The following is a 23,403-nucleotide window of genomic DNA, read 5'->3' on the forward strand; positions in this document are numbered from 1 at the left end:
CCTCTGGAATTGCTACAGGAGTTCCTCTGGAATATCTCCAGGAGTTCCTCAAAAAATCCTCAAAAAGGTTCCGCGAAATTCCTGCAGGAGATTCCCGAGGAACTCCTAGAGCAATGCCCGAAAAACTCCTGTAGCAATTCCCGAAAAATTCCGAAGGGATGCCCGAAGAACTCGTTAAAAAAATCCTGAGGAACTCCTGGAGGGAACTCTAGAAGCATTCCCGTGGAATTCCTCCAGGAGTCCCTCGAGAATTTCTCCAGAAGTTCCTCGGTTGTTCCTTCAGGAGTTCCCCGGGTATTCAGCCATGGAATTCCACGAAGAATCCTACAGTTCATCAGAAATATCTCAGGAGACTTTTTTCAGATTTTTTTTGTGAATTCTTCCAGGAGTTCCCCGGAAATATCTCCAGGAGTTCTTCGCAAGGATGGAAGAAAATCACTTCTAGTGACAAATGATACAGGATACGAACAATCCAAGATTGCCTTTGCTCTTGCAGTAGCATGATGCCGACACCCTCGCCCCGTGCTTGTATCATGGGATCACAGGCAATCAAAGCTTTTGATGCACGCTTTATCATGGGATCACATGTTATCAGATCATGTTACAAGCCGCGATAAATTTTATTCATCACGATTCAAACCTTGATTCAAACCATTTATGGACCAATAAACAGAATTGATGATTGAAAACAATACATTCATTGGCATATCTTGATATTAGAGCAAAAAGAATGCACAAAAAGTGAATGATTTTCGATATTCATCATGTCGACTCCATGATAACGATCGCATCATGGCCGCACATGCCTCGCGATTCAATTTTCGCGGAGCGTGGTTTGTTATAATGCTTGACGACAAGGTTCTATCGTTGTTGCTATGATCGCGCGATGCGCTTCAACCGCGACACATTCAGGATCTTATCATGATCACTAGATTTCCATCCTTGGTTCTTCGGGTATAGCTCCGGAAGTTCCCCGGAAATTTCTGCAGGAGTTTTTTGGAAATTTCTCAGGGAGTTCCTGAGGAATTTCTCAAGAATTTCCTCGAGGGTTCATCCAAGAGTTCTCCGGAAATATCTCCAGAAGCTCCTCGTTAATTCTTCCAGGAGTTTCTCGGGAATTCCTCCAAGAGTTCCTCGGGAATATTATTCTATTTATTTCTTGCTTCAGGAGTTCTTCGAAAACTCCTCCAGGAATTTATTGGGAAATTCTCCAGAAGTTCCCAAAATATTCCTCCAGGAGTTCTCCGGAAAAATCTCCAGGAGTTCATCGGATATTCCTCCACTGGTTCCTCAAGCATTACTCCAAGGAGTTTCTCTCGCATTTCCTCAAGATTTTCTCGGGAATTCCTCCTGAAATTCCTCCACGAGTTCCTCGGAAATATCTTTAGAAATTCTTCGAGAATTCCTCCTGCAGTTCACCGGAAATATCTTCAGGAGTTCTTCAGGAATATCGAAGTTCATTGGGAATTCCTCCTGGAGTTCCTCGGAATTTTCTCCGGGAGTTCCTCAGGAATTTCCCAAGAATTTCCTCGAGGATTCATCCAAGCATTCTCCGGAAATATCTCCAGAAGCTCCTCGGGAATTCTTACAGGATCTCCTCGGGAATTCTTCCAGAAGTTCCTCCGAAATTCCTGCAGGAGTTTTTTGGAAGTTTCTCCGGGAGTTCCTTAGGAATTTCTCAAAAAAAAAAAATCTTGAGGATTCATTGAGGAGTTCCTGGAAATATTTCCAAGAAATCCTCGGAAATTTTGTTTTATTTATTTATTTACGAGCGCTAATGGCCGCCGGAGTTTTGCTCGCTTTCTGGTACCTAGGGATAAGCCAATCTGACGTTTGGCTTGTGTCTTGTGGCAGCTGGTCGATAAGAGCGATCAAAAAACTTATCGATCAGCTGTCAAACGACACAAGCCAAACGTCAGATCGTTTTATCCCTACCAGAAAGTGATCATGATTGTGGCGGCCATTACCGCTCGTGAATTGCTGGATTAATTGCTCCAGGAGTTCCTCGAAAATTCCTCCAGGAATTTATCGGGAATTTCCCCAGAAGTTCCTCGATTATTCCTCTAGGGGTTCATCGGATATCCTTATACTAGGACCTCAAGCATTAATTCAAGGAGTTCCTCGCGCATTCCCCCAAGAGTTCTCCCAACAGTTCCTTCCTCCTTTATTGCTCCAGGAGTTCTTCGAAAATTCCTCCAGGAATTTATTGGGAATTTCTCCAGAAGTTCCTCGATTATTCCTCCAGGAGTTCTTCGGAAAAATCTCCAGGAGTTCCTCGGATATCCTTCCACTAGTTCCTCAAGCATTACTTCAAGAAGTTTCTCGCGCATTTCTTCGGGAATTCCTCCTGGAATTCCTCCTGGAATTCCTCCACGAGTTTCTCAGAAATTCCTCCAGGAGTTCCTCGGAAGTATCTTTAGAAATTCTTCGAGAATTCCTCCAGGAGTTCACCGGTAATATCTTTAGGAGTTCTTCGGGAATGTAGAGGTTCCTCGGAAATTCCTCCTGGAGTTGCTCAAATTTCTCCAAGAGTTCCTCAGGAGTTTCTAGGGGAATTTTTCAAGAATTTCCTAAAAGACTCATCCAGGAGTTCCCTGAAAATATCTCCAGAGTTCCCCGGAAATATCTCCTGGAGCTCTTCGGGAATATCTCCAGAAGTTCCTCAGAAACTCCTGCAGGAGTTCCTGGGGACTTCCTCCAGGAGCTCCTCAGGGATTCTTTCTGCAGTTCCTCGAGAATTCCACCAAGAGTTTTTCGGGAATTTCTTCAGAAGTTCCTCGAGAATTCCTCCAGGAGTTCCTCGAGAATATCTTTAGAAATTTCTCGAGAATTCCTCCAGGAGTGCAGCGGACATATCTTCAGGAGTTCTTCGGAAATATCTCCAGGAGTTCCTCGGGAATTCTTTTAGGAGTTCCTCGGGAATTCCTCCAGAAGTTCCTCGGGAATTCTTACAGAAATTACTCTGGAATTCTTCCAGGAGTTCCTCGGGAATTCCTCCAAAAGCTTCTCTGGAATTCCTCCATAAGTGCCTCGGATTTTCCTTCAGAAGTTCTCCGTTTATCTATCCATCTGGAATTGCTACAGGTGTTCCTCGGGAATATCTCCAGGAGTTCCTCAAAAAATCCTCAAAAAGGGTTCCGCGAAATTCCTGCAGGAGATTCCCGAGGAACTCTTAGAGCAATGCCCGAAAAACTCCTGCAGCAATTCCCGAAAAATTCCGAAGGGATGCCCGAAGAACTCGTTAAAAAATCCTAAGGAACTCCTGGAGGGCACTCATAGAGGAATAATGGAGGAATTTCTGAAGATATTCTCAAGGAACTCTTGCTGGAATTTCTGAGGATTTCGTGGAGGAATTTCAGGAGAAATTCCCGAGAAACTCTTGGAGGAATTCGCGAGGAACTCCTTAGAGTAATTAGCGAGGAACTAGTGGAGGAATATCCGAGAAATTTCTGGAGATATTTCCGGAGAACTCCTGGAAGAATTCTCGAGAAACTTCTGGAGAAATTCCCGAAGAACTCATGGATGGATACCCGGAGAACTCCTGAAGGAATATCCGAGGAACTTATGGAATTCCAGAGAAACTTTTGGAGGAATTCCCGAGGAACTCCTGGAAGAATTCCCGAGAAACTCCTAAAAGAATTCCCGAGGAACTTTCAGAGATATTTCCGAGGAACTCCTAGATGATTTTTTGGGGAAATTCTTAAGAAATCCCTGAAGAACTCCCGGAGAAATTTCTAAGCAACTCCCGGAGAAATTTCCAAGGAACTTCGGGAGGAATTACCGAGGAACTTCTGGAGATATTGCCGAAGAACTCCTGAAGATATTTCCGCTGAACTCTTGGAGGAATTCTAGATAACTTTTTGAACATATTCTCAAGGAACTCTTGGAGGAATTTCTGAGGATTTTGTGGTGGAATTCCAGGAGAAATTTCCGAAGAACTCTTGGAGGAATTCGCGAGGAACTCCTTGGAGTAATTACCGAAGAACTAGTGGAGTATCCGAGAAACTCCAGGAGATATTTCCAGGGAACTCCTGGAAGAATTCTCGAGGAATTACCGGAGAAATTCCCGAAGAACTCCTGGAGATATTTCCGGGGAACTCCTGGAGGAATTCCTGAGACGCTCTTGTAGGAATTCCCGAGAAACTAATGGATGAATACCCGGAGAACTCCTGAAGGAATACACGAGGAACTTCTAGAGGAATGCACGAGGAACTCCTGCAGGAATTTTCGAGGAACTTCTGATGATATTCCCGAAGAACTGCTGGAGATATTTCTGGGGAACTCCTGAAGGAATTTCTGAGGAACTCGTGAAGGGTTCTCCGTGGAATTTCTGAGGAACTCATGGAGAAATTTGCGAGAAACCCGTTCGTGTAATTCAAAAGGAATTTGTGGTAGTGTAGAATTAGCATAAGTTAAAATACACAATAATAAAAATTAAAATTAAAAAGGAACTTGTGGAGGAATATCTGAAGAACTCCTGAATATATTTCCGGGAAACTCCTGGAAGAATTCTTGAGGAACTTCTGGAGAAATTCTCGACAAACCCTTGCAGAAATTTCCGAGGAACTCCAGGAGGAATCCACGAGGAGGAACATCAGGAGGAATTCCTGATAATTTCCGAGGAACTCCTGGAGATATTTTCGGGGAACTCCTGGATGAATCTTTGAATAAACTCTTGAGATTCCTGAGGAATTCTCGGAGAAATTTCCAAGGAACTCCCGGAGAAATTTTCGAGGAACTCCAGGAGAAATTAGCGATGAACTTTAGGAGATATTTCCGAAGAACTGCTGAAGATATTTCCGCTGAACTCCTGAAGATATTTCTGCTGAACTCATAGAGGAATAATGGAGGAATTTCTGAAGATATTCTCAAGGAACTCTTGCTGGAATTTCTGAGGATTTCGTGGAGGAATTTCAGGAGAAATTCCCGAAAAACTCTTGGAGGAATTCGCGAGGAACTCCTTAGAGTAATTAGCGAGGAACTAGTGGAGGAATATCCGAGAAATTTCTGGAGATATTTCCGGAGATCTCCTGGAAGAATTCTCGAGAAACTTCTGGAGAAATTCCCGAAGAACTCATGGATGGATACCCGGAGAACTCCTGAAGGAATATCCGAGGAACTTATGGAATTCCAGAGAAACTTTTGGAGGAATTCCCGAGGAACTCCTGGAAGAATTCCCGAGAAACTTCTGGAAGAATTCCCGAGGAATTTCTGGAAGAATTCCCGAGGAACTCCTGAATGAATACCCTATAAACTTTCAGAGATATTTCCGAGGAACTCCTAGATGATTTTTTGGGGAAATTCTTAAGAAATTCCTGAAGAACTACCGAAATTTCTAAGCAACTCCCGGAGAAATTTCCAAGGAACTTCGGGAGGAATTACCGAGGAACTTCTGGAGATATTGCCGAAGAACTCCTGAAGATATTTCCGCTGAACTCTTGGAGGAATTCTAGATAAATTTTTGAACATATTCTCAAGGAACTCTTAGAGGAATTTCTGAGGATTTTGTGGTGGAATTCCAGGAGAAATTTCCGAAGAACTCTTGGAGGAATTCGCGAGGAACTCCTTGGAGTAATTACCGAGGAACTAGTGGAGGAATATCCGAGAAACTCCTGGAGATATTTCCAGGGAACTCCTGGAAGAATTCTCGAGGAATTACCGGAGAAATTCCCGATGTACTCATGGATAGATAAACGGAGAACTTCTGAAGGAAAATCCGGAATTCCAGAGAAGCTTTTGGAGGAATTCCCGAGGAACTCCTGGAAGAATTCCCGAGTAATTTCTGTAAGAATTCCCGAGGAACTTCTGGAGGAATTCCCGAGGAACTCCTAAAAGAATTCCCGAGGAATTCCTGGAGATATTTCCGAAGAACTCCTGAAGATATGTCCGCTGCACTCCTGGAGGAATTCTCGAGAAATTTCTAAAGATATTCTCGAGGAACTCCTGTAGGAATTTCAGAGGAACTTCTGGAGGAATTCCCAAGGAACTTATGGAAGAATTCCCGAGGAAGTCCTGTAGAAATTTCAGAGGAATTTCTGGAGGAATTCTCAAGAAACTTTGGAAGAATTCCCGAGGAACTGCTGGAGGAATTTCCGATGAACTCCTGGAAGAATTCCCAAGAAATTCCTGTAGATATTTCCCGAGAACTCCCGGATGAATCCTCAAGGAAATTCTTGAGATATTCTTGAGGAACTCCCGGAGAAATTTACAAGTAGCTCCTGCGGGAATTTCTGAGGAACTAGTGGAGAATTCTCCGTGAAATTCCAAGAGGAATTCCCGAGGAACTCCTGGAAGAATTCGCGAGGAACTCGTTGAAGTAATTCCTAGAGATATTTTCGGAAAACTCCTGGAGGAATTCTCGAGGAACTTCTGAAGAAATTCCCGAAAAACTCTTGGTGGAATTCTCGAGGAACTGCAGAAAGAATCCCTGAGGAGCTCCTGGAGGAAGTCTCCAGGAACTCCTGCAGGAGTTTCTGAGGAACTTCTGGAGATATTCTCGAAGAGCTCCAGGAGATATTTCCGGGGAACTCTGGAGATATTTTCAGGGAACTCCTGGATGAATCTTTTAGGAAATTCTTGAAAAAATCCCCTAGAAACTCCTGAGGAACTCTTGGAGAAATTTGAGCAACTCCAAGAGAAATTTTCGAGGAACCTCTACATTCCCGAAGAACTCCTAAAGATATTACCGGTGAACTCCTGGAGGAATTCTCGAAGAATTTCTAAAGATACTTCCGAGGAACTCCTGGAGGAATTTCTGAGAAACTCGTGGAGGAATTCCAGGAGGAATTCCCGAGGAAATGCGCGAGAAACTTCTTGAAGTAATGCTTGAGGAACTAGTGGAGGAATATCCTAGGAACTCCTGGAGATTCTTCCGAAGAACTTCTGGAGATTTTTCCGAAGAACTCCTGGAGGAGTAATCGAGCAACTTCTGAAGAAATTCCCAATAAATTCCTGGAGGAATTTTCGAAGAACTCCTGGAGCAATTGAGGAGGAAGGAACTGTTGGGAGAACTCTTTTGGGAATGCGCGAGGAACTCCTTGAAGTAATGCTTGAGGTCCTAGTATAAGGATATTCGATGAACTCCTGGAGGAATAATCGAGGAACTTCTGGGGAAATTCCCGATAAATTCCTGGAGGAATTTTCGAGGAACTCCTGGAGCAATTAATCCAGCAATTCACGAGCGGTAATGGCCGCCACAATCATGATCATTTTCTGGTAGGGATAAAACGATCTGACGTTTGGCTTGTGTCGTTTGACAGCTGATCGATAAGTTTTTTGATCGATCTTTCGACCAGCTGCCAGAAGACACAGCCAAACGTCAGATTGGCTTATCCCTACCAGAAAGCGAGCAAAACTCCGGCGGCTCGTAAATAAATAAATAAAATAAAATGTCCGAGGATTTCTTGAGGAAATGCGAGAGCAACTCCTTGGAGTAATGCTTGAGGAACCAGTGGAGGAATATCCGATGAACTCCTGGAGATTTTTCCGGAGAACTCCTGGAGGAATAATTTGGGAACTTCTGGAGAAATTCCCAATAAATTCCTGGAGGAGTTTTCGAAGAACTCCTGAAGCAATAAATAAATAGAATAAAATTCCCGAGGAAATCTTGGAGGAATTCCCGAGAAACTCCTGGAAGAATTAACAAGGAGCTTCTGGAGATATTTCCGGAGAATTCTTGGATGAACCCTCGAGGAAATTCTTGAGAAATTCCTCAGGAACTCCCTGAGAAATTTCCAAAAAACTCCTGCAGAAATTTCCGGGGAACTTCCGGAACTATACTCGAAGAACTCCTGGAGATATTTCCGGGGAACTCCTGGAAGAATTCACAAAAAAAATCTGAAAAAAGTCTCCTAAGAAATTTCTGATGAACTGTGGGATTCTTCGTGGAATTCCATGGCTGAATACCCGGGGAACTCCTGAAGGAACAACCGAGGAACTTCTGGAGAAATTCTCGAGGGACTCCTGGAGGAATTCCACGGGAATGCTTCTAGAATTCCCTCCAGGAGTTCCTCAGGATTTTTTAACGAGTTCTTCGGGCATCCCTTCGGAATTTTTCGGGAATTGCTACAGGAGTTTTTCGGGCATTGCTCTAGGAGTTCCTCGGGAATCTCCTGCAGGAATTTCACGGAACCTTTTTGAGGATTTTTTGAGGAACTCCTGGAGATATTCCCGAGGAACTCCTGTAGCAATTCCAGAGGAACTTCTGCATTGCTCTAGGAGTTCCTCGGGAATCTCCTGCAGGAATTTCGCGGAACCTTTTTGAGGATTTTTTGAGGAACTCCTGGAGATATTCCCGAGGAACTCCTGTAGCAATTCCAGAGGAACTTCTAGATGGATTCCCGAGGAGCTACTGGCGAAATTTATGAGCAACTTCTGGAGGACTATCATTGAAACTAATGGATGAATTACCGGGTAACTCCTCGGAATACTACGGAAGAATGCCCGAGGAGCTATTGGAGGAAGTTTCGACAAGCTCGTGGAGGAATGCTCAAGAAACTCCCGAGCAACTTCTGGAGGAGCTCCTGGAGATATTCCTGAGGAAGTATTGGACGAATTCCCGAAAAAATCCTAGAGTAATTTCAAGGAATTCCACAGAAACTGCTTGAGAAATTTCCAAGGATCTTCTGAAGAAATCCCCGATGAGCTCCTGGAGGAATTTAAGTGGAACTGCTGGAGTAGTTTTCGAGGAATTGATGGAGGAGTTCCCGAGAAACTCTTAGAGGAACTGAAGAACTCCTCGGGGAATTCTTGAGTAGCTCCCGAGCAACTCCTAGAGGAACTCTCGAGGAACTCCTGCAAGAATTTCCAAGAAACTGCTGCAGGAATTTCCGGGGAAGGAATAACCTTGGAACTCCTGGATGAATTACCGAGGAGCTCCTGGAAAAATTGGCGAGGAACTCCTGTACGAATCCCCAAGGAGCTTCTGCAAGAATGCCCAAGGAACTCTTGGAGAAATTCCCGGAAAACTCCCGTGGAGTTTCTGGAAGAATTCCCGAGGAATCCCTGAAAGAATTCCCATGGAACTTCTGGAGGTATTCTTGAGGAGCTCCTGGATGAATTTCTGAGGAATTCCCTTGTATTTTCATGAGGATCTCCGAGAAGCTTCTGTAGGAATTTCCATGTAACTCCTGGAGAAAGGAACTTCTGCAACATTTCCCGAGGTACTTTTGGAGGAATTTTTCGGGAAAATTCTGGAAATTCTAGAGAGATTCATGCATGAATGCTGGAGTGCTTCTAGCGAAATTCGCGAATGAGCTCCCAATGAACTCTTGAAGTAGATATCCTGGAGGAATCTCCAGGATCATCATGCATTAATTTACAGAAAAATCCTGATAGGATTCTACCACAAATGCTGGAGGAAATTTCAGAACAAATTCTCAGAAGTATGCCAGAGAACTCCAGGAGAAAACCCAGACGAAGCTGCTAGAGAATTCCCAGAGGAAGAACTACCTACTAGAAGAATTTCAAAAGGAACATTTGTAGAAAAAGTAACAAGAAAAAAATTCCTCATGCACTCCATGAGGAATCACCATAAAGCTGGAGTAATCCATTGAGAATTTACTGAAATAAATTTAGATTCCTGGAGGAATCGTTATGGGAAGCTCTGAATGAGTCACACAACGAACTCCTGGTGTAATCTAAACAGGAAAGCAGATAATACTAGAATATTTTAGCATTTAGACTAGAGCAGCGCGATTATTTGAGTAATGCTATAGAATCTGCAAAATGTATAGAATAAGTTACACAGTTTTGGCAGAATTCTGTTTTAGATAAATTCTTGTGAACATTTATGAAATTATTCGTGAAATGTTCATGAATATCTTATTAAAAATTGATCAATTTCTAATAATTGATTGCTAATAATGTTTTTGTGTTTCCAGGATGACAACGCAGCCATCTTCGAGTCAGTGTTGTATTAACCCTGGCGCCGTTGGCATAATCGTTTCCTTTTCGTTCTAAAGTGTCAAGATGGCTCGCGGACCGAAAACGTATTAAAAAGCGATTGAACGCCTCCAGGGTTACCTTTGCCCCGCTTACATCCACTGGCCCACACAAACTGCGTGACTCGTTGCCTGCCACTTGTGTTTTTTTGTGCAACCATCGTGAAGTATGTCTTGACCAACACCGAAGTTACCAAGATCTGCAGCATCACATCTAGATCGATGGCAAGGTTTGCACTGACTTCAATTACCCGACCGGATTCATGATGTACGGCGTCAAGCATCGTTTCACCGTTCACTGTATTGCACCTGAGGAAGCCAAGTACAAGTTCCTGAAGGTGAAGTGCGGCCGGATCGACCCAAGGAAGGTGCCGTTTATCTTGACCCACCATCCGGATCCGAGCATCCAGAACGATTCGATCCGCTATCATATCGCCACCGGCGATGAACATGCTCAAGCTCGAACCTGACCATCCTGCACATGACCATCTATCTGAGTTTTATTCGTTGTGACTGCGTTACGTCGCCACCCGTTTATATTATTCCTTATCATCGGAAAACCCACCAAGGCTTCCATCTCGCTGCCAAGAAACAAGGTTGTCAAGCGATTGGCCGGCAAAGCTGCTCATGATGCTAATTTGAGAATACTATGGAAGACGAGCTGTTTGCAGGGGTAAAATCGCTTATTCAAACAGTGTGAAGACATGTTTTGTATGCATTATAAAAATAAGATAAAATAGAAGTAGGTATACAAAGGCCCACATAACCGAAGCGGTATGCAAGAGAGCTTCAATTTCCGATTGGTTTAGGATACTTGCGTATTACGTATAAATATTTTCGATTTTCTGGTCATGCATGCAAAAAAGATGTCATTTCATTTGTTAATGCTCATAAAACATAAGGTTTATGTGCAGGCTCTTTCCCAGTTTGGCAATAATAATAAAAAAAATAAATAAACTAGTTCAACGCTTTGTTTTTTCTTGTGTTTATTGATTGTTCAATGCCTTCTCTTCTATGACTGATTAAATTATGTTTTTATTCTTTTTCGTTGTTAATTTAGTATAGATCTAGTGATTACTTCAGCTATACAAAATTCTCAACAAAAAGGGATGAAAACGTAATTTAATCGGCTATAGAAGGGCGTTTTTAATCGTTTCCATTTTACATCGCTTCATTTACATCCTATAAATGTACGTCGAATAAATTACATCGCAACAATTACATCGGATCTGTTTATTACATCAACAGCCGTCGAGTACATCGGGCTGTGTAATATTAATCAATCGATGTAACGACCTGGTTGCAGCGATTTCGATGTAATATTCAACAACTTTTTTTGCTGTGTAGGACGGGAGCGAGGCACGCTTTGATGATTTTTTATTTCTCTAAGGAAATTTATTCCAATCTAGTTCTCCAAGTGAAAATTTTACGACTTCCACCTCGAAACTTCAAATTTGTTCGGAGATACACATCTGTTCTGTGCTGCGACAGTTATTTCTAGACTTCAGCGATCACCAAGATCAACCAACAGTAGTGATGGAGGACAACCCGAGGTGTTTAGCATTCGTACGATCGGAGGGGATGAACAGATGCTTCAAACACCAGAACCCGATGAGTGATTCGTACAGAATTTGTGGGTCACGAAGAAGATTGTTCTGCAGTGCCTCTCAACCGGTCGTATATATTGAGGAGGAGTGTGCAGCGAAGCACTGTGTAAGTGAAAGACTTACATTTATTTGAAACAATATAAAACAAAATTTTATCAATTTTATTTAAACTAAACGATTAAATAATACGTTACATATTTATAAGATATATTCAGCATTCTCAGCATTATCACAACTCCGCCTTCAGTCGCTTCAGCGCGCCGTAGTTCAGCAGAACATTCCTCAGCTGAATCTGCACGTTGCCGCACTCAACCACGTACTCCAGTGCCCGCCCGAACTTGGTCCGCGCGCTCTGCAACGTCGCCGGAATCAGAATGCCGAACCACCTGATCGGATCGATGTGACTCGTTTCCTTGTCCACCGGGTGGTTGTCCAGCGACAACTGGACCTGTCCCAGCTCGTCCCGATCCTCGGTCAGCGAGTTCAGTGCACTGAAATCCCGGTAGTCCTCGGTCGGAAGCTGAACCGCCGAAACCGAGTGCGCCCCCTTGGTGAACCGAGTGTGCGCCAAGTCCAGCTGACCATCGTTGGTGACGGCTTCGATGGTGGTTTTCAGCCTCACTTCCTGCTCCATCAGCTCCAGCGAGTGGAGCAGCAGTTTGTCCATCAGCTGGCACACTTCATCGCGGGATTTCGGCATGTTTAGACGGAATTTTCTCGTTCGGAAGTTGATTTTTTACTTTTCCGATGATGAAAATTTCCAAATGATTGCAATCAAAACAATCATCATGTGATTTTGACGTTTCTCGCTGTCATGATTTGACATCGATTTCATTTTTCGAACATTGAAGTTTATAGATTCGAAATTTATAGGCCAGTTGGTGAAATCCAGTGCCAAGTTGTCAGTCGAAACTGTCAACACACGAGACGCAAGGGAGAAGTGAAACTGTACGCACGACGCGAGTGATTTGGATTTTTGGTGATTTTCCGTGAGTTTTCCGCGAATTTTGCTGTGAATCAGTGGGAGTAGTGTCCGGCCTTCGCCATGTCCAAGAACGAAAACCGGGAAGCGACCATCCGGCAGCTGTACACCGAGTTGAACAAGCAAGGTTCCAATGGGGAGTACGAGAAAGCCCTGAAGTCGGCCAACAAAAGTGAGTATGAGTGCGACGTGACATACAATGTTGCATAGCTGGGCGTTGCGTTGCATCGCTTCTGAGGTCACGCCGGTTTGATTGTTGCACGTACCGTAGTATGGTGTTGTATGGTTGACAATATTAATGATTTAATTGGGTTTTTTAATTAAGATAAAATCAATGATTTTTTATTTTTAAACAAAAGAGCACCTTTTTCTGAGCCGCTATGATTTTTTTCAGATTTTTAGAACTTTATTTTGGTACCTAAAATTAATTTCAAAGAGATTTTTTGAAATCACCTTTAAACAGCTGGGCAACTGCTTGACAGCTCCGCTCAGTACAAACTGCGACGAGGGGTGATTCAACAAATCGCTCCCATACAAATTTCAAATTGATTTTTAAATAGGTTCCCGGGAACCAAAATTGATGAAAATTTGGATTTCGGCTCAGTTTGGCATGCAGATTCAGAATATGGAATTATTTCAACATCACTAAAGAAGCCAATTGGCTTCTTTAATGGTGTTGAGATAATTCCATATTCTGAATCTGCATGCCAAACTGAGCCGAAATCCAAATTTTCATCAATTTTGGTGCCCGGGAACCTATTTAAAAACCAATTTGAAGTTTGTATGGGAGCGATTTGTCGAATCACCCCTCGTCGCATTTTGTACTGCGCGGAGCTGTCAAGCAGTTGCCCAGCTGTCAAGAGGTGATTTAAAAAAATCTGTTTGAAATTGATTTTAGGTACCAAAATAAAGTTCTAAAAATCTGAAAAAAATCATAGCGGCTCAGAAAAAGGTGCTCTTTCGTTTAAAAATAAAAAATCGTTGATTTTTTCTTAATTTAAAAACCCAATTGTCAACCCGAGTAAAAAAATAACAGCGTGTTGGGTGAGCACCCTTGGCAAATTTATACATACTGGCTTTTTTACTAAACGCAACACGATGAAATTGAACATAATAACAATGTTTTCTAAAAACATTACCTAACTCTTCAGCTGTGGTATTTTGTGCAATGCGTTGAAAAAAGCTCGCATGTTCTACACAAATCACCGTGATGCTAGTAACGATGGCCAAATTCTGGAAGATTGAGCATTTTTTTTTTATCGAAATTCGTCGGATGATTTTTTGAAATTATCGTTATGTCTCCATGACTAACTGGAGTTATTTCAGTAAGTAATGCACATGCTCAACGCAGAGCATAGTACTATAGAAATATCAACTGGCGTATTTCGTGAAGGATCATTGGAAGGATTCTTGATGGCGTTCTCGTAAAAGTATCACTGGAAGAAACCCTCGAGGTATCCCGGTAAGAATTTCTGAAGGGAATCCTTAGAGAAATTCTTCAAGAATGTCCTGCAGTATTTCCGAAGAACTCGCAATTAGTGGATTTTGTTGGAATACCTGAAGGTATTCTTGGACGAATCCTTGCACACTACGATGAGCTCAGCAATCGCCGGCACCGCCGTGGCTCAGTAAATATTCAAACTGAATCTTGACAAAAAAATACGTTTGTTGACTGAATTTCGGCAAAATATTTCCTGAACAAACAACACGATTGCTGAGATCTCGTTGAAAAACAAGTTTGCTGAGTGCTCGGCGGTGCCAATTTCGGTAAAAAGCAAGAACAATTGCCAAGAATCAACGAAAATCATTAAGTGTGTTGAATGTATTTAAAAATAAAGAGTCTGAAGGAATTTTCCTAGAGAAGGAAGGAAACACTGGGAGAATTTCGAAAAAAAAATGTTCGAACTCTTCCAGGATTCCCTAAAGTTCTGAAAGCGCTTCTAGCTTGTAAGCACTTATTTGTTCAAAGTAACTCTTCTGTGATATGCGTGTAGCTTGAAAGAACCCCTCGTGGACTAATTGCAAGAATTTCTGATAAAATCCTCGAAGAAACTGATAGAGGGATTCCTGAAGGAATCCTTGGAAAAGATTTAGGCAACGTTTTTGAGAAATTCCAAGAGAAACTTCTGGAGAAATCCTTAAACCAAACAAGGAAGGAGACCCCTGGTTATGTTTTTGAAGAAATCCTAGGATAACTCCTAGAATAATCGTTGGAGAAAACCCTTGAAGTATTCCCAGAGGAATTTCTGTAGGAGTCCCTTGTCATTTTTTGGAAGAAACATTTAACAACTTTCTAGAGGAACACTCTCAAAACATCGTTGGAAAAACTCCCAGAGGAATCTCTGTAGGAGTTCTTGAAAAAATCATTGGATAACTTCTTGGCTGAATTCTTGGAGGAAAACAGAATCTCAGGATATATTCCTGAAAGAATCGCAGGACGAATTTTTGAATGAATTCCTCTGCAAAAGCTTTCTGGGTGATAATTGTAAAAGAATTCCTGGATGATTTCTTGGAGAATTTCCTGGCTCCTGTATGCATTCCATTAACATTATCTTAAAGTATTCCTATACAAATCGCTGGAGGAATTCCTCTAGAAATCCTCGAAGTAATTTAAAAAAAAAGACACTACACCGTCTTCAACCAGAGGTTGCACAGACTGAACAATCACTAACATTAGGCAACGGACAACACGGAACACCCAGTGGACCAATGAAGAATTTTTCGTTTGACGAAAAGTTTCCTCCGACTGGAGCGGGAATCGAACCCTCACTCCGTGGCACTCACAAAACGCCTAAACGACTGACGCCGTTAACCGCACGGCCACGAAGCCCACATTTAGAAAAATCTTCAGGTAATCGTGGATGCATCTATGGAAAAGATGATGGCAGGATTTCCGAAATTTTTGATGGAACCCCTGAATCATGATCACGAGTGGAATTCCTTAAATAATCACTAGAACACCATCTAAACCATGCTTGTAAGAATTCCCGGAGCAATCCCTGAAAAAAAAAAATACTGAAGGAATTCCTGAAGGAAATCCTAGAGGAATACTTGCAGGAATGCCTGGAGGAACCCCTGCAGGACATTTTGGATAAGCTTCTGTAAGAATTCCAGAAGGAATTCCTGGAGAGATCCATGAAGGAGTTTTTGAAAGAATACCTGGAGTAATTTTCGGAGCAATTCTTGGAAGAATTCTTGAAGGCATTATTAGTGGACTTCCTGAAAGAATCCCTAGAGGCATTTTTGAAGGAATTCCTGGAGGAATTCTATGCGAAATATCTGAAGGATATAATGGAGGAATCCCTGAAGCATTTCCTGGAAGAATCTCTGGAGGAAATACTGGAGGAATGCCTCGAGGAACTTCTGGAAAAAATCCTGGAGAAATCTCGGAAGGAATCCCTGTTAAAATTCCATTATGAATTCCAGGAGCAATTTCTAGAAGAATCTTCAGAGGAATTCTGGGAGGAATCCCTGGAAAAATTTCTGAAGAAATTATTAAAGAAATTCCTGGAGGAATTCCTAGAGCAATTTCTGGACGAAAGGAATTCTTGGATGAAAATGAGTAACACCTGAAGGAGTTCCTGAATAAACCACAGGAGGAATTCCGGAAGCAATCCCAGCAGGAATTCTTGAGAAAATAAAAAAAAAACCTCCTGGAGGAAATCCTGGATTAATCCTTGGACGAATTTTCAAAATAACCTCTGGAGTTGTTCCTGAAAAAATCACAGAAGGAATTCCTGAAGAAATCCCTGAGGAATCCCGGAAACTTTTTTAACGAACTCCTGTAAGATTGTTTTGTAGGAATGTCGGGAAAAAGTCTGAAGCAATCCATGCCTGCAGTGATTGCTGGACGAATTATTTAATGAAAGAATCCCCCTAATAGAAAAATATGATACAACGTGCTTAACAACCCTTTCGGGCTATCATCTTGATCATACATGGAATGATACAATCATTCACTCATTCGCCAGTGTATAATACATTTTTATTAGGGCCTTGGATAGTCTCCTAAAGGAGTTTTGGTACGAAATGTTTAAAGAATTCTAGATTAATTTTTGAATAAAAATATCTCGTAAAAAATTTTTTTTGACGTGTTCTATGAATGAAAATTACTAAATTTAACCCCCTCGGGGTGTAATCTTTACCTTGCCTTCCAGTTCTGGCCTTGGACCAAAACGAGCAGAAGGCGCTCCAGTGCAAGCTCGTTTGCCTGATTCAGCTGTCCAAGTTCGAAGAGGTGATCAAGTTTCTGGACCGTACGCAACCTCCGTACGATTGCACCTTCGAACGGGCGTACTGTGAGTACCGGCTGAACCAGCCGGAGGCCGCTTTGAAAACGATCCAGAACAGCGGCATCAAGCAGCTGCCACCGAACCTGAAGGAACTGATGGCACAGATTCTCTATCGGTAGGACACTTGGGTTTTGTTTCTTGTTTTTTTTTCTGATATACCTAATGTTTCGGTTTCAGTTTGGAAAGGCACGAGGAATGCTACGAGCTATACAAGGACATCATCAAGAACACCAGCGATGACTACGACGATGAACGAACTACCAATCTGAGCGCCGTAGTTGCCAATCTTTGTGTGGACGGTTCCAAGAAGGAGCTACCTGTGCTGCGTGAGGATACGTACGAGCTTACGTACAACGCAGCATGTGCCCTGGCCGGAAAGCAACAATTCCCGGAGGCCGAGAAGAAGCTTCGTACTAGCGAGAAGCTTTGCCGGGAATTTCTCGAAGAAGATGGTGCCACCGAGGAGGACATCATGGATGAATTGGCAATCATCAAGGTACAGTTGGCTTATTGTCTGCAGATGCAAGGTAAGTCCAAGGAAGCTTCCGTTATCTACGCGGATGCGTTGAAACACAAAACTAATGATCAGGCCTTGACGGCTGTGGCCAGTAACAATTTGGTGGTCACTAACAAAGATCAGAATGTGTTCGACTCGAAGAAGAAGATGAAGGCAGCTACTTCGGAACAGGCAGAGCATAAGCTAACTTCTAAGCAGAAAAAGGTTATTGCATTCAACAATTGTTTGTTGGCTTTCTTCACCAACCAATCGGATTGTCACATGTTGGCCAGTCGTTTGGGCAATTCTTATCCAGACTTAGAATTCCAATCGTTGTTGATTCGTGTCAGTCAGCTGGCACGAGATAAGAAGTATAAGGACGCCATTGAGCTATTGGAAACATATTCCAAAAAGCAACCGAAGCAAGAGCTAGAGGTCAAGTTTGCTGTTGTTCACCTTCAGTTGCTTGCTGGTAATAGAAAGGCCGCCGTAGAAATCCTAGAGAGCCTCGGCGAAGCCAAGTATCGCCCGGGAGTTGTATCCGCTTTAGTAACTCTCTATTTGGGTCTTGACAACAAGAATGCTGCTTCCGCTATCCTGAAGAATGCCGTCGATTGGTACAAAAAGAACAAGTCTACCGCTGGCGGTGACCTCACCGATATGTGGCGTCAAGCTGCTAGCTTCCATCTGCGTGGCGGCGAATCCGAAACCGCTGCCAAGAGTTTGGAAGAGCTCCTGAAGACCAATCCTTCTGATATGAAGATCCTTGCCCAGCTTGTAATCGCTTACGCCCAATTCAATCCAAAAAAGGCCCAGGAAGCTAGCAAGAAACTTCCCGCTCTTGAAACGCTTACCACGACGTCGGAAATCGATGCTTTGGAAGCCACTAACTGGATGATGATTGCCAAAGCGGTCAAAAAGAAGATGCCCGCTTCGGGCAAAACGGACCAATCACCGGGTACGCCGAGCAGCGAAATCGCCAAACAGAAGAAGAAAACCGTCCGCAAACGCAAGGGCAAACTACCGAAGAACTACGACGCCAGCGCGGTTCCGGATCCGGAACGGTGGCTGCCACGCTATGAACGTTCCGGATATCGCAAGAAGCGCGATCGCCGCGTGAAGGAGATCATCAAGGGCAGTCAGGGAACGGCCTCTGGACAGGCGGACCAATAGTAAGATTTTTGACAATAAATGGGACTATCTTTTAAAATTAACATCTTAATCTTTCCACAGTGACATGAGCAAGGCCTACAATCAGACCAAGCAGTCTCCAGCCACACCGGCTGCGCATGAGATGCCTGCTTCCGGACCTGCTCCCAGGCAGCTGCCGAGAAAGAGCCAGCACAAGAAGAAGAAGGGCAAGCATTAAGTTGGCGCTGTTTTCGTAATGCATTTACGTGAGTATGTTCTAGGGGTGAACTGTGCTGGGAATAAAATGTTGCATCAGAAATAAGAGTTCTATCGTGATTTTGGTGACAATCCTTTGCGTTGCGGATATCGAATATTTTACTCGTAGAAGTTTTTGTAACGAAAATTAAATCGAGTAGAACCAGAAGGACTTGCGTTTGGAAACTCGGTACGTGGAACTGCCGATCTCTCAACTTCATTGGGAGCACCCGCACACTCGTCGATCTACTGAAGGACCGCGGGTTCGGCATCGTAGCGCTGCAGGAGGCGTGTTGGACAGGATCCATGGTGCGAACGTTTAGAGGTAATTATACAAACTACCAGAGCTGTGGCAATACACACGAGCTGGGAACAGCTTTCATTGTGATGGGCGATATGCAGAGGCGCGTGATCCGTTGGTGGCAGATCGACGAAAGAATGTGCAGGTTGAGGATCAAGGGTCGATTTTTCAACTTCAGCATAATAAACGTGCCCACACTTCGGAAGCACTGATGATGACAAGGACGCATTTTACGCACAGCTGGAACGCGAGTACGACCACTGCCCAAGCCACGGCGGCAAGATCATCATAGGAGATCTAAACGCTCAGGTAGACCAGGAGGATGAATTCAGACCGACAATTGGAAAATTCAGCGCCCACCAGCAGACGAATAAAAAAACGGCCTACGACTCATTGATTTTGCCGCCTCCAATGGCCACACGTAACACCTTTTTCCCACACAGCCTCCCTTATCGTTACACCTGGAGATTACTGTAGAATAGAGAAAGCTCAGATATAAAAGATTATTTAATTATTAAGTCTTAGTTGGTATTACAATTAATTCAATTTACTGAACGACAAATTAGGCGTCGATTCCCCTTTGCAGTAACCATACAAAGCGTGATGCAAGGGAAAGTTGCTTCCCCTGCGCTAGTTATTGCTGATTGGCCGAAGTGTGTGACCGATGCGAAGCGAAAAATATAAAAACGATGCGCTTGCTGTGGAAGGGTGATTCTCAAGACGAACGTCATAAACGACACATCTCAGCAGTGCAGCAGCAGCAGGGGATCCAGTGACCAGGAGCATGGAAATGCGACCCATCCGGGCGCATCCGCGAGCCACCCAGCAGCAGCAGCAGCAGCGATGAAGCCGTTAGTCACCAGTGAGGTTTTGAGAGTTTTCCTCACTGGGGCCGGCACACCGCTTGCGAACTGCGTGCTAGTTTACCTCGCTGTGTTTAGGACGAACCGCAAATTTCGACAATTAGGGTAACTGTTGAATTTTGGACCCCTAGAGGACATTGGCTTGAATTTAATTCAAAATCAAACAGATTCAGAGGGTATTTACACATAATGATGATGTTAGTATGTTCGTAAAAGCCTCCACTGTCCGTTAAAAATACCCACAAGGTCATTTCTGGCTGAAAATTTGATGAAAATAACTGATTTTTGAAGCATCAGTTTTCACTGTTTTGGACACCCCAATATATTTTGGACCCTCTTCAGTATATATTTTGGACACCCGGTGTTTAAACTCGTTTGAAACTATTTTGGAAGAATTTGCCGCTTGAATATGCTGGATCACATCCTAATTACTTGATTGACAAAGGCTGATTAGACGAACTTTGCGAATTTAATGCGCAAGAATGATAAACGTTTTTGTTTACATCTGCAAGTTTCCTCAGCACCGCAATCTCTTTTTGTAAACATGATGCGACACTCGCACGGATGACGAAATTAGCAAAACATAATTTCAAGGCAAATAAGGATATTTCCAGTGAGGAAATGATTGCTGCCCGTGGAGAGCGATCTTATTTAGCGAATGATTCTAAAAATTTCCGTCATCTCATCATTAAACCTGTGTAAGTTGTGATAAAAGGACACAGGGGGTCCAAATTATATTGGTTACCCTACCACAGCGCAGCAGACGGAATCGCAAATCGATCACGTTCTAATTGACGGACGGCACTTCTCCGACATTATCGACGTCAGGACCTATCGTGGCGCCAACATCGACTCCAGCCACTAACTGCGCCCAAAACTCTCCGTCATCAACAATGTACGGTACCGGTGACCGCCACGGTACAGATTAGACCTTAGAGGGAATAAAACAACCAGGGCCCTGTAGCATAATCGGGCTAATAATATTAGCTACAAGTTACAAGTTACAAGTACTAATATTATAAGTGCTAATAATTTGTGTTGCATAAAGGGTCAATTTTCCACTAATATTATTAGCACTTGTAATATTAGTGACCATGAAAATACAAGTTGTTTTGGTTCATTTACCTGTCAAAATTCATCCGACAGTTCACTATTAATTTGAAATGGCAGTTGATGTTTGTTTATATACTGCATTTTCCGCGTAACATCCGGAAATAACTTCATTTATCCCGAAGTTTTGCATTCTTTATACGATTGATGAAGAAAAGCATGTGCTGTTTGGATAATTTGCGGCCGCTCTGACGAATTATTTTTTTACAAAGTATGGCACTGCAAGTACCTAGATTTTTACTAAAATGTCCCAAAGATTTATTAGTACTGGTTGAAAAACAATGTATAAAGATTTAGCAGCATGTGTTATGCTTCTTGTTAAAATCTGAAGTGATCTGGGATGCAAAAATTGAGCTTTTACCTACTTTTATATGTCGCAACGCGATTCGAGTTAGTGAATGTGTATTGTATATTGTAGCTCTTGATTAGCTTAATGATATGCAATGCAAGCAATTGATTCAAATTTATTTCGCATCTGCAACTTCACCTGTGCTTATACAGTGACCAGGGTTGCCATTATGCCAGATTTATCTGGCACTGCCAGATTTTCAGGTGGCAAAAAGACAAAAAGAGAAACCATCGATTTTGCCAGATTTTTTATTTCAAGCCGGATTATTGATCAATGAAATTCCTCCTTGATGTTTTGAAAATGTATCTTATTGATCTAGCAATTTTTAGACAACTGAAAATTCTGCGTCTTTCATCCAAATATGTTCGTTGAAAACTCGTTAACTTTCTTACACATTCAAATCGATTTCCTTACTGTTTTTTCTGATGAATGAGATTTAGTAATTATGTTAGTCCAAATTACATTTGCATTTTCGATACATTTATGGAAAGATGTGTTACACAGCTTGTATACCATTTGATTAGTGTATAGTTGTTTTGATGGAAATTGTGAATAATTCTTGATTGACTTCGTTGAGTCGGTGAAGAGGGGAAAAGACTATGAATTTTTGTTTTGCGAATTGAACTCAGAAATAGCCCAGTTAGCAAAGTTCTTTCTCAATGACTGCACATTGAACACAACACTAACATTGAAGATAATTTTAATAAACTACTGATAATGATTTTTATCATACTTTATATGAAATTGTTTTTAAAAGGCATTCAAATCTAATAAAACAAATACGATTGAAAAACGAAACTGTTTTGTTATTCAAATTATGAAAATTCAGTTAAAAATTGATCAGAGTTGAGGATTTTCAAAGCTATGTGTAGTGCCAGATTTTGCCAGATTTTAAACTACGAACTTGCCAGATAAGTTCAAAAATATAGTGGCAACCCTGACAGTGACCATAATATATAACTTTACCAAGAACCTCCAATCAAAGATGGGTATTGTAGAAACTTTGGAGAACTTGAGAGACTCAGCAGAAATTATATTTTGGATACAAAGTATACATCAACGCAATTTTCTCTTCAATGAGTTTCGAATACATACTGCCAAATTTAATCGTCGAAAACTGGAATTAAGGTTGACATGTTAGATAAATAATATCTTTTGAGTTCATCAAAATGGTAAATCGATATATTCAAAACTAAATATGACTTCTGCAATACTTTAAATCTAACTTGTAAATTATTTTACAAGACCTTTGAGACTTGTAATCAAAAGTACAAGTCATAGCTAATATTTTATACTTGTAGTTTGTTTATACAACATACACTTGTAAATTCTACTAATAATATTAGTCCAACCGACTTGTAGTATTGGACTTGTAACTTGTACTTGTAGTATTTTTATGCAACAGAAAATTATAAGTTACAAGCTACAAGACTAATATTATTAGTAAAATTTTCATTATGCTACAGGCCCCAGATGTTGCCTCAGCATACGCGCAGAACCTCGAGGCCGTTTTGCCAGCTTGATGAGGCCCCTTTAGAGGACTGCTGGAGTCAACGACGCAGCCGAGAGCACCATCGGGTACGTAGAACGGAAGCGACGGAACGAATAGTTCGACGAAGAGTACCGAACGCTTTTGGAGAAGAAGAACGCAGCGCGGGCGGTAATGCTGCAGCAAGGGACCCGACAGAACGTGGAACGTTACAAACTGAAGCGGAAAGAGCAGACCCGCCTCTTTCGGGAGAAAAAGCGCTGCCTGAAAGAAGCGGAGTGCGAAGAAATGGAACTGCTGTGCCGTTCCCAAGAAACGTGGAAGTTCTACCAGAAGCTAAACGAATCCCGCAACGGCTTCGTGTATTTCAGCCGGCGACACGGGCAGGGGTCCTTATCCCTGCGATGATCGAAAGATAGAAGCAGCACTTCAATCCAGTGGGGTGACACAGCTGTCAAACGCGGTACATCGCCGCTCTCACCATGATCGTTTTTGGTACACGGAGCGTTTTGGTACCCACTTTCTGGTCGGTTTACCCTAACTTGCTCCTGATTTTCGGGTGTGTTGTTAGTGCTTATTTCGGAAAT

The 23,403-nt window shown here is 42.5% G+C and overlaps 3 protein-coding genes across 3 annotated transcripts in view; 2 read left to right on the forward strand and 1 right to left on the reverse strand.

The window, feature by feature from the left end:
- Positions 1-11,693: 11,693 nt before the first annotated feature.
- LOC134289494 (coiled-coil domain-containing protein 115-like) lies at positions 11,694-12,338 on the reverse strand. Its single transcript, XM_062855373.1, has one exon. It carries the CDS (start codon positions 12,246-12,248, stop codon positions 11,778-11,780), a length of 471 nt encoding a protein of 156 aa, XP_062711357.1. The 5' UTR covers positions 12,249-12,338; the 3' UTR covers positions 11,694-11,777.
- Positions 12,339-12,448: 110 nt separating this feature from the next.
- LOC134289491 (signal recognition particle subunit SRP72-like) lies at positions 12,449-18,785 on the forward strand. The gene is made up of 4 exons (XM_062855369.1): positions 12,449-12,702; positions 16,688-16,937; positions 17,000-18,490; positions 18,552-18,785. Exons 1-4 carry the CDS (start codon positions 12,594-12,596, stop codon positions 18,685-18,687), a joined length of 1,986 nt encoding a protein of 661 aa, XP_062711353.1. The 5' UTR covers positions 12,449-12,593; the 3' UTR covers positions 18,688-18,785.
- LOC134289492 (signal recognition particle subunit SRP72-like) overlaps positions 18,574-23,403 on the forward strand; it is a 107,362-nt gene continuing 102,532 nt past the window's right edge. Inside the window, exon 1 of the mRNA XM_062855371.1 lies at positions 18,574-18,715. Coding sequence (XP_062711355.1) covers positions 18,706-18,715 — 10 coding nt within the window. The 5' untranslated portion in view covers positions 18,574-18,705. The remainder of the gene's footprint in view (positions 18,716-23,403) is intronic.

The sequence above is a fragment of the Aedes albopictus genome, chromosome 3 (assembly GCF_035046485.1).
Source record: "Aedes albopictus strain Foshan chromosome 3, AalbF5, whole genome shotgun sequence".
Classification (NCBI taxonomy): Eukaryota; Metazoa; Arthropoda; class Insecta; order Diptera; family Culicidae; genus Aedes; species Aedes albopictus.